Source organism: Hippocampus zosterae, chromosome 7 (genome assembly GCF_025434085.1).
Source record: "Hippocampus zosterae strain Florida chromosome 7, ASM2543408v3, whole genome shotgun sequence".
NCBI lineage: Eukaryota > Metazoa > Chordata > Actinopteri > Syngnathiformes > Syngnathidae > Hippocampus > Hippocampus zosterae.
The window spans coordinates 19,394,284-19,411,182 of NC_067457.1; the positions used below are offsets into that span (position 1 = coordinate 19,394,284).

General features: G+C 45.2%; 1 protein-coding gene and 1 long non-coding RNA gene across 5 annotated transcripts in view; both read left to right on the plus strand.

Annotated features, from left to right (window-relative positions):
* Nucleotides 1–1,623: 1,623 nt before the first annotated feature.
* hoxa1a (homeobox A1a) lies at nucleotides 1,624–4,170 on the plus strand. 2 transcript variants are annotated; one of them, XM_052070396.1, is made up of 3 exons: nucleotides 1,624–2,662; nucleotides 3,411–3,513; nucleotides 3,593–3,742. In XM_052070396.1, exons 1-3 carry the CDS (start codon nucleotides 2,047–2,049, stop codon nucleotides 3,603–3,605), a joined length of 732 nt encoding a protein of 243 aa, XP_051926356.1. In that variant the 5' UTR covers nucleotides 1,624–2,046; the 3' UTR covers nucleotides 3,606–3,742. The 2 variants fall into 2 exon arrangements, with proteins under 2 accessions (XP_051926356.1, XP_051926355.1); XM_052070395.1 differs by having other exon boundaries at nucleotides 3,411–4,170.
* A 9,663-nt stretch (nucleotides 4,171–13,833) lies between these two features.
* LOC127603563 (uncharacterized) overlaps nucleotides 13,834–16,899 on the plus strand; it is a 42,035-nt gene continuing 38,969 nt past the window's right edge. For 2 of the 3 annotated variants that reach the window (XR_007963096.1, XR_007963097.1), the window contains exon 1: nucleotides 13,838–15,908. This is a non-coding gene — a long non-coding RNA (uncharacterized LOC127603563). Of the gene's footprint in view, nucleotides 15,909–16,899 lie in introns of all 3 variants that reach the window. The other variant, XR_007963098.1, reaches the window with a different exon arrangement.

The window sequence follows — 16,899 nt, forward strand, 5'->3', positions numbered from 1 at the left end:
GTGCACAATTTTCAATTTGAGAGATGTTCAGTAACAATAATGATAAGAATCAATTAACAGTTACTTGAATCTATTCAAACGTTCATCACCTTACTTTACAAAAAAAACAAGACATCGTTTCAAATTGGCCGTGCAGAAAATGCACAAACATTCAGCTACTGGTTTGATGTAACGTGCACTGTTGAGGAACGGGGGGAGGGGATGCTACAAAGCACACATCAGATTCGTCTGTAGTTGGCTGCAGGCTGCAAAGTATGAGCTGTGGGTGATCGGTTTTTGCAAGTGGCAATGAAAGGCGTTGCTCAATATATGCCAATCCTGTACTGCTGTACACATGTATCGCCTGATCGCGATACATGTGTGTGTGTATGTCCGTGTATACAGATGTATATAGCTATACACATGTATACGCATATGTACGTATACTAAAATATATCCAGGATTTTTTTTTCTTCCTCTCGGGATTGAAGGGGGCTTGACGGATGCATAGGGGGGCCCCTGAGACAATAATTTATAAATATAGTTTAGAACAGGGATGCCGAAGCCCGGTCCTCAAGAGCAAGTCTTCAACCTGTTTTGGAGGTCCGCCTTCGCCAAAACACCTGATTCAAATGAGCGGCTGATCAGCAAGTTCTGCAGAAGCTTGATAACGATCCAGATGAATTGAATCAGGTGTGTTGGAGAAGGGAGACGTCGAAAACAGGCTGGGTAAGTGCGCCTCTGCTGGATATTTTGGCCACTTGAATACTAATCAGTTCTACACAGTTGAGATAGATAATTTATTAAATGTCACCAAATTCCGTTTTATTACATGTCTTCATCTATGTGGCGATTTGTGTTCGATGTTGCAATTCACGTTCATAACCATTTCCTTTCAATTTTAGGTGCCATGCCATATTTTGACCACTAAGGGCGCTCATCCTCCTCAATGATCGTGCACCCTCCCCCTTCGTTTCCTTCTCTTCTTTTTTTCCCCCCTCCCTCCTTCCTCCTCAGTCAAGAGGTTGCCCTGCGGTCTGCTCCCACTCCCACTCAACTCCCACTCTCTCTTCCCGGCGCAGAATCTTCACGACCATTAATTTATTTCCCCCAGCAGCTTTATTTGATGAACTTTCTAACGGGGTAATCAACCCAGGGGCTATGCGCGAGCACCACCGCTGGCCAGGCATTAGCACATCATTTGATCACGGCATAATGAATACATACACCGTGTAAGTTAAGTCAGAGTTGACCCAGAGAGCCAACTGAATTAATAGCACATTCTATTAGGACATCTTGGCGTTTCTTTCACCTCCCAGCAACTCTTGATAGGCAGATAAATGTGACCCTAATGAGGAAACAAAGTCATAGTAACATGGCTATTATCTTGCGCTGGCTTCTTTTGGGTGTCAATGGAGTGAAACATTTGCCCTCTCTGCCCCGCTGTGACAATATTTGCTGAGTAAATCCCTCGCAGTGTTAAAGCGTGAAACATTTGGCATCGGAATGGGACACTGATAGCCTCTGGCAGTGACACACATTCATCCATCCCGAGAGAAAAAAAAGCCCCCCCTCCCCTAGGATGACACGATTTAATGACAACATGCACGATTGGCTCCCCTAAAAAAAAAAGGACGCTTGTACCTGAGGTCAGAGTTCACGCATCCGCCTTGGGTTCCACAGAGCATACCCGACCGTCCCGTGCGTGCGAGGCGAACCGCCGTCCGCCGACGTCTGCCGCCCGGCTTTTATTGTTTGCTCGGCCACTGCGCGAGTGCCTGGCGCGTCACCTTGATCGACGAGCGGCTGGAATTTAAATAGCCACTCAAACGGCAATCTGTCAGCGGCTGAGAGGATCAGCTCAAGTGTCTCACTGGCTGACCCGGACCCACGTGACCACTCCCGTTCATTGATGTCGGTCAGCGCCCTCCTTTAACCCCCCCAAACCCCCCACCCCCTCACCCTTCTCCTGTTATCAGAGTATAGGTAAATGTTGGCACGGTCACTCGGGGTAAGAGAGGAGAGATCAGAGGTGCTCCGGGCGCTCCCTGGCTCCAATATGCCACAATGAGCACTTTCTTAGATTATTCGCTCATGAGCGGTGAGGGTGGCTCGTGTTCCGTCAGAGCGTTCCACCCGGATCACGGGATTACAACTTTCCAGTCGTGCTCCGTGACAGTGAACAATTGCGGCGCGGATGAGCACTTCATGGCTAGCAGGGCTTCCCCGGACGACTCCCCCCACCACCACCACCAGCACCAGCAGCCGGGCTCGTACCAGCCCCCCGCGGGGAATTTGGGGCTCCCTTACCCGCCCTGCGGCTCGGGCTACGGCGCGCAAAGTTTCTGCGCGTCCTACAACCATTACGCGCTCAACCAGGAAGTCGATTCCACCGCGGCGTTCCCACAGTGCGGCCCGCTCGTGTACTCGGGTAACCTTTCTACGTCAGTGGTGGCGCAGCATCGCCAGGGTTACAGTGCAGCCCCTTTGGGTCAATTGCAGTATGCCCACCCGGCATACGGAGGGGGGCACGAGCAAGCCACCCCGTTCCCAGGCTGCTCAAACTCTCTCTCCCCTCTGCACGCGGCTCACCTGGAGGGATGCTGTTCCCCTCTGTCGGAGGGAGCCTCCATCGCTCAGACCTTCGATTGGATGAAAGTCAAGAGGAATCCCCCCAAAATAGGTGGGTCTCGTATCCGGGCGCGCACTTGAGCGGCTGTATTTGTATTTGGTTGTATTGACGTGCACAACCGGAGGTTCTTTAGAAACGTGATATTCAAAATAGCAACGTGGAGTGCTGGATAACGGTCGTGTCGGACTGGTTCGCTTATATGTGCAAGCCAAAGAACAGCAGAACCTTTATTTAGTTCGTTTTTTTCTTACTGTATATCTTATGAATCTATAAATGTTAATTTAAATAAACTGCTGTATTATTATTATTTTTTTGCAGTTTCGTGACATTGTGCAAGTGTAGCAATGATGTCCTCGCGTGGCATGTGTCAGACCGAGTTGAGCAGGGTAACATGATTTTTAAAGACTCAAAGTGTTGTCATCATGTGAAATGAAATTCTTGCTGTGATTGCCAATATAGCGTAACGCGGTTTCAACCCATTTACCTAAAGTTTATGGCGAGCAAGTCGAACGTTGTTGACATTCATGTGCACTGCAAAGGAAACGTTTCATTGCACAAGAGAGAATCATGTCATTAAAAAACATCGAATCAAACGGCAAAACTGAGCTCACGTTTATTCTCGGATTATTTGCGCTGCATCATTCTGTGGTGTTTCCAATACTTTGGTGGTGGCACGTGAACCCTAAATAGAGAGATATTCATTCACAGGAGAAATTTACAGTATGATGCCGTGTCAGTGTGAACTCATATTCAACACTATTATTCATGTCTTGTTTTTATTTTCTTCTTTTCTTTTAAGGGAGGTCAGGTGAGTACGGCTACGGAAGTCAGCCCAACACGGTGCGGACCAACTTCACCACCAAGCAGCTGACTGAGCTGGAGAAGGAGTTCCACTTTAACAAGTACCTGACCCGAGCGCGGCGCGTGGAGATCGCCGCCACGCTGCAACTGAATGAGACTCAAGTGAAAATCTGGTTCCAGAACCGTAGGATGAAGCAGAAGAAGCGGGAGAAAGAAGGGCTCCTCCCGGTCAAGGCCGTGCCCTCTGACCCCGGCGAGCGCCTTCAAAAGAAAATGGACGACGCTGCCTCGGATAAGTCGGTTTCGGCTCCTTCGACCCCCTCCCCTCCTTCCTCCGCTGGGGCGGACCCTTACTGCTCCAATTAAAAGCCACTCGCCTCCTTCCCAAAGCAGCCAAACTCCTGCGTTACCAAATGGACATGTTGGAGGAACTCGTGCACTTTTTGGAAATGCAGGCAAAGCGAACCGTGGGATGTCGACGTCTTTTTTATTGTGCGTCCACGTAATTATCCAGAAAATGTGCAGTATTTACTTCTTTGGACCTTACCTCCAATCTGCCAAAGTCACAACAATCATCATAATCCACATCTCTGCGCCTATTATGTGAATGTCTTGTGTAAGAGCCGCATGGTGCGTTCACGTGTTATCGGTATGCTGAGTTTTATCAGTTTCGCCTGTCACGTGTTGCCGGCTTCTATTTGTATATTAACCGAGCACATACCTCAAACGTTTACGGGTCAGTCATACGGATTATTAAAGTGAGATTACCTCTTAAATTTCACGTGGTGTTATTTGTTGCTGAACGTATTACGTCATTTAAAAAAAAACGTTTACGCCAGGATGCACCCAGCCGTACGCGGTCCCGCGAGAGGTAATAACATGATTTTGCTGTCATTTGCGACGACAAAATTATTGGAGAAAGGGTGGCTGATGGAAAAATAAAGAGTATCGATCCAAACACGGAGGTTAGGATATCGACAAGGATGCAGCCCCACCGGCCCTGTCAGCGTTTGCTCCCCAGCGCCCAAACTTACGAGGAAGTGTCATCATCCGCGCCAATAGGAAGGGTGAAAAGTTACAGAAGTGCTCACGTCATTTTGTTTAACTCCGATTTCATGTATGAAAAGTGACATGTCGTCTTCTGGTATAATTTTTAGTCTCTTTCTTTCTTTTCTCACGTGGCATTTATCAGTCCCCAGTTTTTCCCCTAATTGTTTTAATTCCTGGCGTGCAGTATGCGACTCCTTCCTCCCATAAAAGGGGAAAGGATCCACCTGAAGCTGGATCCTTGCACCTGCAGGATCTGCTCTCTTGGAGCTGTGGAAACCTGCTGGGACTGCAGCAAAAAAATACGCAAGGCTGTAAGTTCTGCCGCGTTTCATTGTTATCATTTAAAAGCGCTTTTGAAACATTGCATATACGTGTTTTATTGAACGGGGTTGGCGTCATCGCGAGGTAATTCTTTTCACGTGTACGTGTGTGTGTGATTGTTTGTGAAAACGAAATGCTGCGAAAAAAACAATGGATTCTCTTAAAACCACCACGCCGTGGTGTCGTGAACGTCTTATTTTACAGTTTTATTTGATTCGAATCACGATTTGAACAAATCATGACAAGTTGTTGCAGCTTAGAGATTATTTTTTATTTATTTTAAACGGAACGACAAAACCGAGCCACGAGTTTCCAGGGATGATAATATGATAAAGTTGTTCGTTTTATATTTACATTCATATTTATCTGGATGTATGTTTTGAAATAAGAAATTTGAAAACGTAACGTCTTACGTTCTATCTGTATATTTTAAGCGTACGTTTCTCCGTACAGGATTAAGCTAAAGTGTCTCGTAGATTGGTTTGTTTGTTTTAGCTCCGAAAGAATTTGTGACGTCGTTTATGAAATTCCGCCACGCTTTTTGCAAAAGTCAAAACGCAGTTCGAAATATGTAGTTCCTTTCTTTATTTAAATATATTTTAAACCCTAGTGACTCAACTTTATCGCAGCTGCCTCGTTTATATTGTACACTTTAGCTCTATCTCGTAACATCCGTCTTTGAAGGATGTCAAACAATGAAATTGCTCTGAAAAGTTTTCTTTAAAAAATATCACACTATATCTACCACAACAACGTTTTACAAATAAAGGCCACGAGGTATTTGAAATGGCTTTTAAAGACAAGCTGAAAAAAATGACGATACCATTTAGTGCTGAAAGTGCTTGGAGGAAATTTAGGCCTCTTTGAGCTCTCTCCGAGGCCCCGTGGAGCCTTGGTGAGTGAATTGGAAAACCAGCTGACACCGCCCCCCCCAACCCCCCGAAAAAGAAAGCCTCGGGTCATCCCACGGTCACACCCCGAGTTTGTTGTCACAGCACACGCACACACACACACACGCACACACACACACGAAAGCCCAAACAACAGATCACGCTGTTCAAACAAGCACCTGAACAACAAGTCACAGTCCACCTCCGAGGACCTGTTTGACCAAAACGCCCCAGCAGACATGGATGCTAGTTGTCCGACAGGAACATTCTTTTGGTTGCACTTCCACAAACATGACTGATGCGTCCGATGGTTCCCATTAGGGTCCACGAATAAACACGTGGACGATGACAGATGAATCATTAAAGCCTAAGCGGAGGACTGATTAAAGGTTGACTTGCCGTGTTTTTGATAGAAATGTCTTTAAGAGGCAGCATTGATGTGGTTTGAAACCCAAGAAGACTTTTGGGAGCATATGAAATCGGAAAATTATTTTTTTAAAAAACCATTTACCACGCACATTAGATTTCTGCGCCCGGTGAACATTCTGATTTATTCTGGGATTAAATTCAGTTGAATTTAAAATATGTTGAATTATTCATTCCACTCAAGTTAAAAATAAAGACTTGTTCGATGAGTCTCACAGCCATTCCATTTTTTTGTTGTTGTAGATCACGCAAAATGATTCTCCTCAAAAACATCTCTTTACAAAGGTCCTCAAAGTTCTTAGAAAACCGATCCATTTATGTCTTTTAAAATATGAACAAACCTTTTGGGGTCTATATTATTATTCTTTTTTTTTTCATTGAATCTTCATTTGCCATTTTGTCGCTGGCCACTTGATTAGGTACACCTGCACAATGTCACCTGAAAAAAAGCCTTGACAAAGACAAAGGCCACTGCAGTGAACACAATAATGCAAACGTTGTTAAATTAATAGGTCTCCGATATTGTCAAACATTATCTCTGTCAGTACAGTACTGTTAAGATCCCTATATATTTTTTTATTCATGTCTTATTCACGTGGAATATTACAAACTGAAATTGTATATTTTATTCTTTATTCTGTCTATCTAGTATTTAAAAATATATATATTTTTGCTCATTGCAGTATCAAGGTCAAGCGACTCGATACACCACCAGCTCGGTAAGTAAAAAGCGTCGATACATATTTGTCTGTGTAGCATCTCAGTCATTCAGGTTGTGGTTAGACAAGCTATATATAAATGGTTGTAGTTCATAGTTAAACAGTTTTTGCCAACCACCTGATGACATAAAATTGAGTAAATTCAACAGATCATTGTTTTATCCAGCGGTGTACTTAAAATTGCATGATGAAAAATCTGCTGTATGCGCAGCTGTCTCTTCTAATGTTCACATTGAGCAACAATTTATATTCAAACTCAAATTGTGCTCAGTTGGTCTCTCAAAGCCAGTAAGTCATGTTTACGTGTAGCGTCCTGCTAAATCCACTTGTTACAAAAATGTTGTGAACAGCCTACGAGTACATTTGAAATGTATCTGGGATTCATCAGATGCACTTTAAATGGAGGCAAGTGTACATCCTGATGACTGTGCTATGAGTTTGAATGTGATTGGTTCATCCTGAACACAGACCCACTCTAGTGAAAACGGGGGTGTGCAGACTTGTGCAGCCACTTTATTGCAGCTATTTTTTACTTCCCTTCTTGAAAAAAAATCATATTTTTAAATTGACCGACTGACTAATTATATGCCACATTAAATCAGATTTTTAAAAATGATTCATCTTGGTAAAATTTTATTTCACCATCGCCTGTCATTTGAACAGGGGTGTGTAGACTTTTAATATCCATCGATTGGTATAATTTTACGTGGTCATACTATTCATGAGGGGAAACGATGAGCATGATGTGGCTCAGAATAAAAAAAAATTGACAACTTTGCTCCACATGCTTAATTTGAAAGGAAAACAAATCCAATCTGATCATTGTCTGATGAGAAATGCAATAAACTAAAATATTTTCTTGCACGTTCCATTTGCATTATCACACATTACGAGTCAAGGTCTCTGCAGTCATTCACGCTACATGTTCAACTTCACAACCTCAGCGTTACCGTCCACCTGCAGTCACCCACTTTACCATTCCTTACACACACCAACTAGTAATTCATAACAACATAACAAGTCCCTCAGTCAAGTAGCAGCAGCAGACAAAAAAATAAAAAATGAAAAATAGACCAGACAGAAGTCAGTCATCAGGCCCGTCGACGTATTGGCACATGTGCGCTCATTGACCACTCCCCTATTGTGATTGGCAGACAAAATGAATTCCTCCATCGACAGACGTGCGTCTCCGTGCGCCGATAAAGGCGGCCAGCCTATAGAGCCATTGACAGGATGATGGAGGGAGAGACGAGGAGAAGGTGATGACGGAGATGACATCATGTGACCAATGGCTTGTCACATGATGTCAAGCCCTGCTGCATCTGCCGGACGCCTCATAAAGTACATCCCCGCCATCGAATGACACACGCCCATATATATATATCTATATACACACACACACACACGGTATATGATTGCTAATGTTTTGACCTTCAAATGCACCTAGGTTGTTAGAAAATAGCGGCAAGGTATGAGAGGCAAACGAGCAGAGTGTTAGGTGTGAGAGGATGACTGTCTGGTCCGCCACTCACCTTGTAGATCATCCCGCGCTTCTGCCCAAACTGGCTTCTCCATGAGGCAGTCCCGCTTGGCCCGACCTGACCACACAAAGACATGTGAAGAGGGGAGGCCGCTTTATTATCAGGTCGGAGGCCTAGAGAGGCAAGAGGATGGGTAGAAGGGCTGTGGCCTCCAGCTCCATCCATCACACACGTCCTGACCTTGGCTTGACCCCCGAGCGTGGCAGCCAATGAGGCGCCCTCTTCTCCCTCCAAACCCTCACACGCACTTATCTAGCCCCATGTTCGCATCGAAGGGATCGGGTGACACCGAGTGGAGGCTGGATGCTCTTTGTGTCGCTCCTTCGTGTCTTTGTTTTTTTTTTACGTGACTAATGTGAGTAACAACACCTGACAAACAGGCTGTTGATCCCAGTCTCCTCTCTCAGGCTTGTGCCCCCCCTCCCCCCTTCCACCATCCCCAACACCCTGCGAGGAAAAGCTTTGTTGGTCACAATAGGAAAACAGTAGCACGGTCCTCCATCCATCTCCATAGATTCCTATTGTGAGGAGACGACGTGTCATTTCGCCGGCAAAATGCTACATGCTAATGCTGAGAAATGAAGCACATGCTTTCTCAGGGCTACTATAGGGGCCCTTTATCGGATACAAAAAAATGGATGCGTTCTCCTTAGCTTCATATTTACACCATATAGTATTCATTCATTCATCTTCCAAGCCGCTTGATCCTCACTAGGACGCGGGGGGTGCTGGAGCCTATCCCAGCTGTCTTCGGGCAGTAGGCGGGGGACACCCTGAATCGGTTGCCAGCCAATCGCAGGGCACACAGAAACGAACAACCATTCGCACCACACTCACACCTAGGGACAATTTAGAGTGTTCAATCAGCCTGCCACGCATATTTTTGGAATGTGGGAGGAAACCGGAGCACCCGGAGAAAACCCAGGCAGGCCCGGGGAGAACATGCAAACTCCACACAGGGAGGCCGGAGCTGGAATCGAACCCGGTACCTCTGCACTGTGAAGCCGACGTGCTAACCACTGGACTACCGGGCCGCCCCCATATAGTATTCATTTTTAACATTTCACCTGTAATCAAACCGAGCACCAAAAAAAAAAAAAAAAAGTCACTTCAATGCGGCTGTTTTGAACACACCCATCACCACCCCCAGCAACTCTGCTGTGTCATTCAAGCATGGCCTTGCAGTTTAACCACTGCAAACAAACCGACGGGCGGTGTTGTTGTTGCTATGACAATCTCTCAAACAATCTTGGGAGTTTAAGTCTCCGTTTTGTTAGCCAGAGATTGTGCCTTGCTTCATCTGAAAAGGCTTTGGAGTCAAAGGGTCACGGTTCAAGTTATGGCAGAAATGCGATTCTGCAGCCTGGCTGCTGTTGACGTGCCCTTGAGCAAAGAGGGGGGCAGTACGATCTGACGTCTCTCCCTGCATGTGTGTGATTTTTATTTTTTATTTTTTGCAAGTGTGTGTGCAACACAAATGATAGCGTTAATGATTTATCTTATGCAACACATCAAATAGGATCAAATCTTTCTCTTTGGCAGCGACCCAACGACATTCTGCTTAATTCCGTACATTTGTGCCATTGGTTACTCTGCAAGGCTGTTAAACACACGCACACACACACACACACACACACAAACACACACACACACCCAGCTGAACCATGGCCTCTAACTTCTTAAACTGCAACGCCAGCAGCGCTCTTGTCAATAACACTCTGCAGCCTGAGCCAAGACTTTGATATGGAGGACCTGGGGCTTTGTTCTCCTGACGGCTGAAGTAGCACGTGTTGCCACATAGCCTGGAGCCCATAATTGCTAACATATCGCATGAGAGGAAAAAAAAAAACTAAACAAAAACTACAGTGCCTTACTCCACGCACAGATCCCAAACGCACAAGGCCCAAAGGCAAAAAAGAAGATGAAATGTCTTCATGTCGGTGAGTGTTTAGATCTTGGCGTGTTAGTCCGGATGCTTTAGCTCACCTGCGACCCACAGGAAGAGCAACGGCGCTGACGCGAGCACTAGAAACACAACCTGGGAGGGATTTGCCAGCCATTTGTGCACCCACAGACCCAAAATGGCAGCGCTCGACCTATGACGGTCATTTACAAGAAGTGACAAAGGCGCTCGCTCACTTATCATCGGTCTGCTGGATTTAAATGTTACACGAATATGATTGTTTAGTAAACTATTCATGTTGGTTAAATGTGATTATGATGCTTTTGTTTTATATAGAACGGGCACACTATTTTTTTTTCAGTACAGTTGCTCATTATATTTTATTTATATTTTATATATTATATATTAATAATAATATATAATTTATAATATAAATAAAATAATAAATAATAAAATAATAATAATAATAATAATTAATTATATATTTTTTGCCCAAATACTCAAGTATACTTGTTTTTATACTTTTTTGCCCAAATACTTGAGTAATTATATGGTGGGCTTCCTTTTGGTTTGGTTGAAGTCAAATTATTCCGAAGTAACAGTGTCCTAATGTCAGGATAATTTTCAGCTACTCGACCCACTTAAAAAAAAAAAAAAAAAAAAAATGTACTCTCCTCAACTCACAATCTTGCCAAATAATTCGGTACGCCTGCATCGTCATGATCGCTTTTGATGGACGCTCACGCGAGCCGTTTCCAATATTTTGTCTAACAATCGGAGATCCGATACGGCTCGCGACGCAACAACGGTCACGCCGGTGTGTCTTCTTAAAGCGAGCCGTGTTGAGATTGAAAGAGATGTTTCAGTGACAGGTGAGAGGCTCACTCGTAACTCTAAGCCTGTCGTTGGGACACGCCCTGAAGCGCATCCCACCGCGGGAGACTGAGAAGCACTCTGAAACTATGCACTGATAGATACACTGACTGCTTGTCCCCTTCGGGCACGGACCGGTTTAGATTTGCATCTTACCGAAGCGATCTGCACAAATGCAGACAAATTGATGTGAAGTGGAGCCTTTCAAACCTTTAATCTGTGTCGACAACCGCTTCCTTATTCTGCAAGTAATATAAAAAAAATATTAATGAGAGGCTGATATCATTGAGCACTGATAAAAGTGTAAACGTGGCACACTTTTTTTTTCCTTTTCTTTCCTCCATCTTCTGCAAATAGTGTTAAACTCTTTGGAACAGTGCATGCTTGCTCTCTGATAAAGGCCGAATGATAAGATGGATACAATGCGTTTTATCTCTGCGGTTTACATCAAAATTATTGCGGGAGCTTGTTGGCTCGGTTTAGCTCTTTTCTGATGGTGGTTTGGCAATTGCTCGGTAACGAGACACGGTAACGTCACGGCACCGCCCTGGTCATTCCAGGTCGGGTGGAATTAAGCGCGGAATAAAATCGAATAAAACACAGGAGAACTTTGACAGACCTGACATGATTTTGATAAGATAAACAAAACCTTTATTTGTCTCACAATGGAGAAATTCCCAATTTTCAGCAGCAACATTGCGAAAGGGAGAAGTAGAAGAACAAAAAGCATCGAAATGATATGATGATGGGGGAAATGCAGCATCCCGTCGATGGCGTCTCAACCGGGTGCTGACCTCTCCCGTGCACTTACACGTGTTCACCTGCCTGCTGCTGGACCAGTCGCCTTCATCTTCAGCCCCTCCTCTTCCTCCCCAGTGGTCGTTATTGTTTCAGCTCCGTAGAGACTCCTCTGACAGCACTTGTCTATAACGTCGCCATCACGCCTCGTGTGTGTGTGTGTGTGTGTGTGTGTGTGTGTGTGTGGTGAAGGGTGGGGCAGAGGGTGGGTGGGGGGGGGGGCGACGCGACTGTGCACATGTTTGCCCTGTAATGACAGCGGCTGTCTATAATGGCTCGTCCTGGCAGGGATCATTCGGTCCACCTTCTCTCCCACATCCGCTGTCCGGTGTCACCAATGTCCGGGTGGACGATGATGTGATCTTTAGCCCCCCCCCCCCCCCCCCCTCCGTGATCTATAGACTGGCATTTAGGCTCAGGGAGTGTCCCCAGGCTCTGACATGCATGCTAAACTTCTGCCGATATTACCCCCACTTCCCTATACCCCCCCCCCCCCACCCTCACATCGGCCGCCTCCTCCAAGAGGAAGTTAACGCCAGACGCAGCAATATTGTGACATGCAGAATTAGATACCAAAGTGGCAGCTCGCCACTGAAGTCCACGTCTCTCTGGAGGAAAGTGTGACCTCTGCGTGGAGCCTGATCTCATTCAGGATGATTTAAATGTGACCGGATGTTAATTTCTAAACTCGGACGCATCCCCACTTACAATTGACAAAATATTGCAGTTCTTTATTTTTTTTTACTTCTGTTTTATTGAAAATATTTTTTTTTCAATGGAGCTGTACACATTATGGGTCACATTAATGTCGGAAAATGTTTTAAAATGATCCAAGTCTCCCTTTTTGACTTTTTATACAGTGCACTCCGCTTAATAGAACACCATTGGGCCGAAGCGCTTCTGTTCTACTAAGCGGAGTTTCTATTAACCGGAGACACTTTATTAGGTACACCTTCAGACACGTCGACGACCAAGTTATGCACGCAGAAAACCCCCTGCTGACGAGTTAGAAGAGATATTTCGACTGTGGACGTCCATATCTTTAATCAAACAACAAAACAACAACTTTAATCAACTTCAGTCAAACATCTCAAATCACGAGAACAATTTCGTTACTTTTGTCTGGAAACAGGAGTCCGTAATTTTGCGGTTGACTTCCCTCTCAATGCGCTGGATAAGAGGGAAGTCCTGGAAACCGCGGGCGTACCTTCTGAGAATCCCGCAATGCATCGTATCGTCTGAGTATGACCTTCTTATCCGCAGGTGATAGCCCTCGTCTCTTGAATGAAGTTGAAGCCATTGTGACGTGCGTGTGTCTATGTGTGGAGTGACGCGTGCTACCTGTTGCTGTATACGGCTAGAACTACCGCGTTTTCTGGCGATAGTGGTACAGTATCGCAATAGCTGCACTTCGTCTCTCTCTCGTCTCTTGAATGAAATTGAAGCCATTGTGACGTGCGTGTGTCTATGTGTGGAGTGACGCGTGCTACCTGTTGCTGTATACGGCTAGAACTACCGCGTTTTCTCGCGATAGTGGTACAGTATCGCGATAGCTACACTTCTCGCGATAGCTACACTTCGAAAACCACTAGTTTACAATGTTCATTGCTTACGGCCTGTTCTATTAAGCGAAGATCTGTTCTACTAAGCGGAGTATCTTTATAGGAAATTGCATTAGGCAAATCCGTTCCGGAGCCTTTTGCTCTATTAAGCGGATTACTCTATTAACCGGTGTTCTATTAAGCGGAGTGCACTGTATTCAGAAACTTATTTTTGTTTTGTGGTTTCACTGTCATATCAGCCCCCCCCCCCCCCAAGGAAGACGTCACTCCAAAAATGAGTTTGACACCCCCCAGTGTGTTTTAGTACGCATGTAGTTTGCACAGACGGAATACTGAGAGCAGATTCATCCTGATGTGACTCTCAAGTCCCAGTGTGGCTCGTTGTATTATCATATTAGCATTCTTCAGCGCTCCGTGTTTTTTATCGCTAATGAAGGCTTAAACGCTCTTTGGCGTCTGTGTTCTCAGCGGTCCGCAGGGAGCGCCTGTGTCCCGTCCTGCATTGATGCCATCACGCTCTCATCTGCATGCTTGACAGCGCAGACCTTCTTTCATCCGCCCGCAATCTCCCTTCCTTTATCATCTTCGTCTCTCTCAATCCGCTTCCGTTCGCCTGCAGACCCCCCCCCCACCCCCCAGCCTCCCTTCGTGTCACCTTCCATTGCTTCCCATGCATGTTTGTCTCTCTTCATTCTCTTTTTCCAGTCCTTTTTTGCGCAGTCTTTCCTGCTCCCTGTCTTTGGGTCAATACGACATGTGTTGAGGATTCAGTGGTTGTACTGTCTAGATAAACACCCTGTTAGAAGGATTATCCCTGTTGTCCTAACAATGTAAACCCAGGATTAGGCCCCACTCTCCAGGGATGCAAGTGTGTGCGTGTGGGTGGGTGAGTGTGTCTGTGTGTTGCTGCAGAAAGAGTCTCTTCAAGAGAAAGACTAAAGTAGCATTATTTCAGCACGCATGGATGTACAGCGGAGAAGAAAATATACATTGGCATTCCAATTTAGCATCATGGCCATATAATAAAGTTCAAAGGCTAATCATGTGATTCACTAAAGCACATCCATTCAGCAGCTTTGTGGAGAATCCCAGCTGAGCCGAGGCCATGAATCAGTTTTTGTTGATGATGCTGGACTTTGGCCGATTCGGGTCTGAGCTGCAAAGGAATGAAGGTGTGGAAGAGAGCGAGGAAGGAGTGAGGCGAAGCTCTTGGAAGATGGCTATGGTGGCGATTGAAAAGGCCAAAGGTGAGCCCCTCTCGCGATGTCTCCAGTACCGCAGGGGCAGTCACGACCGGGTCAGCGGAGGTTCAGGTGTCAGCGAACGACAGCTGACTGACGAGACCAAGTGGGACTTCTCCCCGAAAACGCTGTCCCGCTTGGACCTTTCATCCTTCCTTGCCTCCTTCTCGCTCCTCTGTGACCCGGCCCGCCCTCCCTTCAGACTTCTCTTTACTCTCGGTCGAACCACACAACTTCAACCTTGTCATCCGCTCATCCTTGCCTCCTTCCTCCCCCGACTCACCTTCTTCTTCACCCTGAAAACTAAACATTACCACAGGCTTTCACTCAGCGGGTCAGCCTGACTGGGGCAGCTCTCTGTGGGGTTGCACACGCAGGCAAACACACACACATTTGTAAATGTTTCATGACATCTTTTCAGGGGACACCACTGAAGAAATTATACTTTGCTACAAATTACATTAATTGTAATAGGGTTGTATTCCCCCTAAAAAAATACATGAACGTACAGCCATTATCTCTAAACTGATGGCAACAAAAGTGAGTACACGCCTAAGTGAAAATGTACAAACTGGGCCCAATTACCATTTGTCTGGTGTCTTGGAGCCATTAGAAAGTGTTCTTGGATCTGAATGGAAAGCAGGTGTTTTTAGTGTCAACGGTCTCACACACTCCCATGCTGGTTATAGGAAGCTTAGCATGTAATGGTAACAAAAATATTTCTGCGATCCATAGAAATGACCAATGCCAAGTCTGTCTAACTGGCGGCTCTCGGAGCGGTACTCGATGAATTTCGTCAAACAGACGTTCACTGGTGCTGTTTTTGTAACATGTAATACCAGCGTTAACCAGAGGACGGCATCCATCGCTCACCAGCGCCTCCAACGCCCGACGCTTACACGGCGAAGAAGAGCGTGTCGTACACGGTGAAGAGGATCATGTCGTGGTCGCTAGGACATGAATCTCAAAAAGTTCATTAACAGCACTTTCACCACAGTGTTGAACGTTCGTGTGCAAGGGTTTAAAGTTTGTGTCCTCAAACACACGGATACATTTAATACTTAATCGCTTTCGGTGGTTTAATTGGACGCGCGCCCGTGTTTACAGCCTCTCTTTAGAGAGGCGACGCATCCGGGGCAGTCTTGACTGCCTTCAATTGACACTTAACACAGGTGAGTGAGCTAGCCAGAAATCACAGCACGTGGTTATTTTGTGGAGTCGAACATTGTATTCTTTCATTGTATATTTGAAATGACATTTTATCCAGATAATCTTCTGTACGTTGGGTCAATTAAAAACAGACTATATGTGTGTGTATCGAGGAGAGAGAGGGAGATAATTTGTACAAACATGGCCCTTCCCATGTGTCGGTCCACTAGAAATAAGAAAAAGACCTTTTTGATTAAACTCTATGAGCACCCATGGAGCAACAACATACATGGATTGTTACTGACTAGAGGGCAATTGTTGAGTCACTGTTATTGAATCTGTTAACATCCACAGATATATTGCGGCCATTTTGTGCTACATGAGACACTGCACGCTTTATTTATTGCTGCTTTAGCGCCGATAGGACACTTTCAAGTCTACCCGTGCAGCCAGTATATCAACGTGATGTTGCTATTTATGTCATTAGATAGCGTTAATCTTACATATTGCTACTTTAGAGAATGCTTCAGCTGTCCACTTCATCATCCGCCACTGTTTTCTAATTATGAAACCCAGGAATTAAAACACGTGAGCCCTGTAAGGTTAACATCCTTATGTCATAGCAATGGGCCGTTTGCAAGTTATTGCCCCCTTTTGACCCAGTCTGTGGCCACAGCTTGTAAATTTAACCACAGCTGATCACTGGTCATAAGGTCAGTAAGATGGAAAAAAAAGCTTTTTTTTTGGTCACTGTTGCAACAATGCTGAGGAGTGCAGTATAGTACAAGAGGATGGAAAATTGATTTATGTACTGTGGTAAATTAAGCAGCAAGAAGTATCCAATTGTCTTAATTCAAATTTTGGAGATTATTGTGACTTGGGTGACTGAGATTGTAACGACTGAAAGAAAGGACAATTTTTTTCCACCCCAAGCGCGTTTATATTTTTAATGATCTTGTGACAGTAAGTTCTGAATGACTTGGGCAATTATGCTAATATGTCCTCATATTTGTA

What these genes read in the sequence shown, in the direction of transcription:
- hoxa1a (XM_052070395.1), top strand. Translation starts at nt 2,047, where the DNA reads ATGAGCACTTTCTTAGATTATTCGCTCATGAGCGGTGAGGGTGGCTCG. An exon ending in GAGGAATCCCCCCAAAATAG is followed by an intron (nt 2,663 to 3,410) that starts GTGGGTCTCGTA and finishes TTTTCTTTTAAG; the next exon opens with GGAGGTCAGGTGAGTACGGC.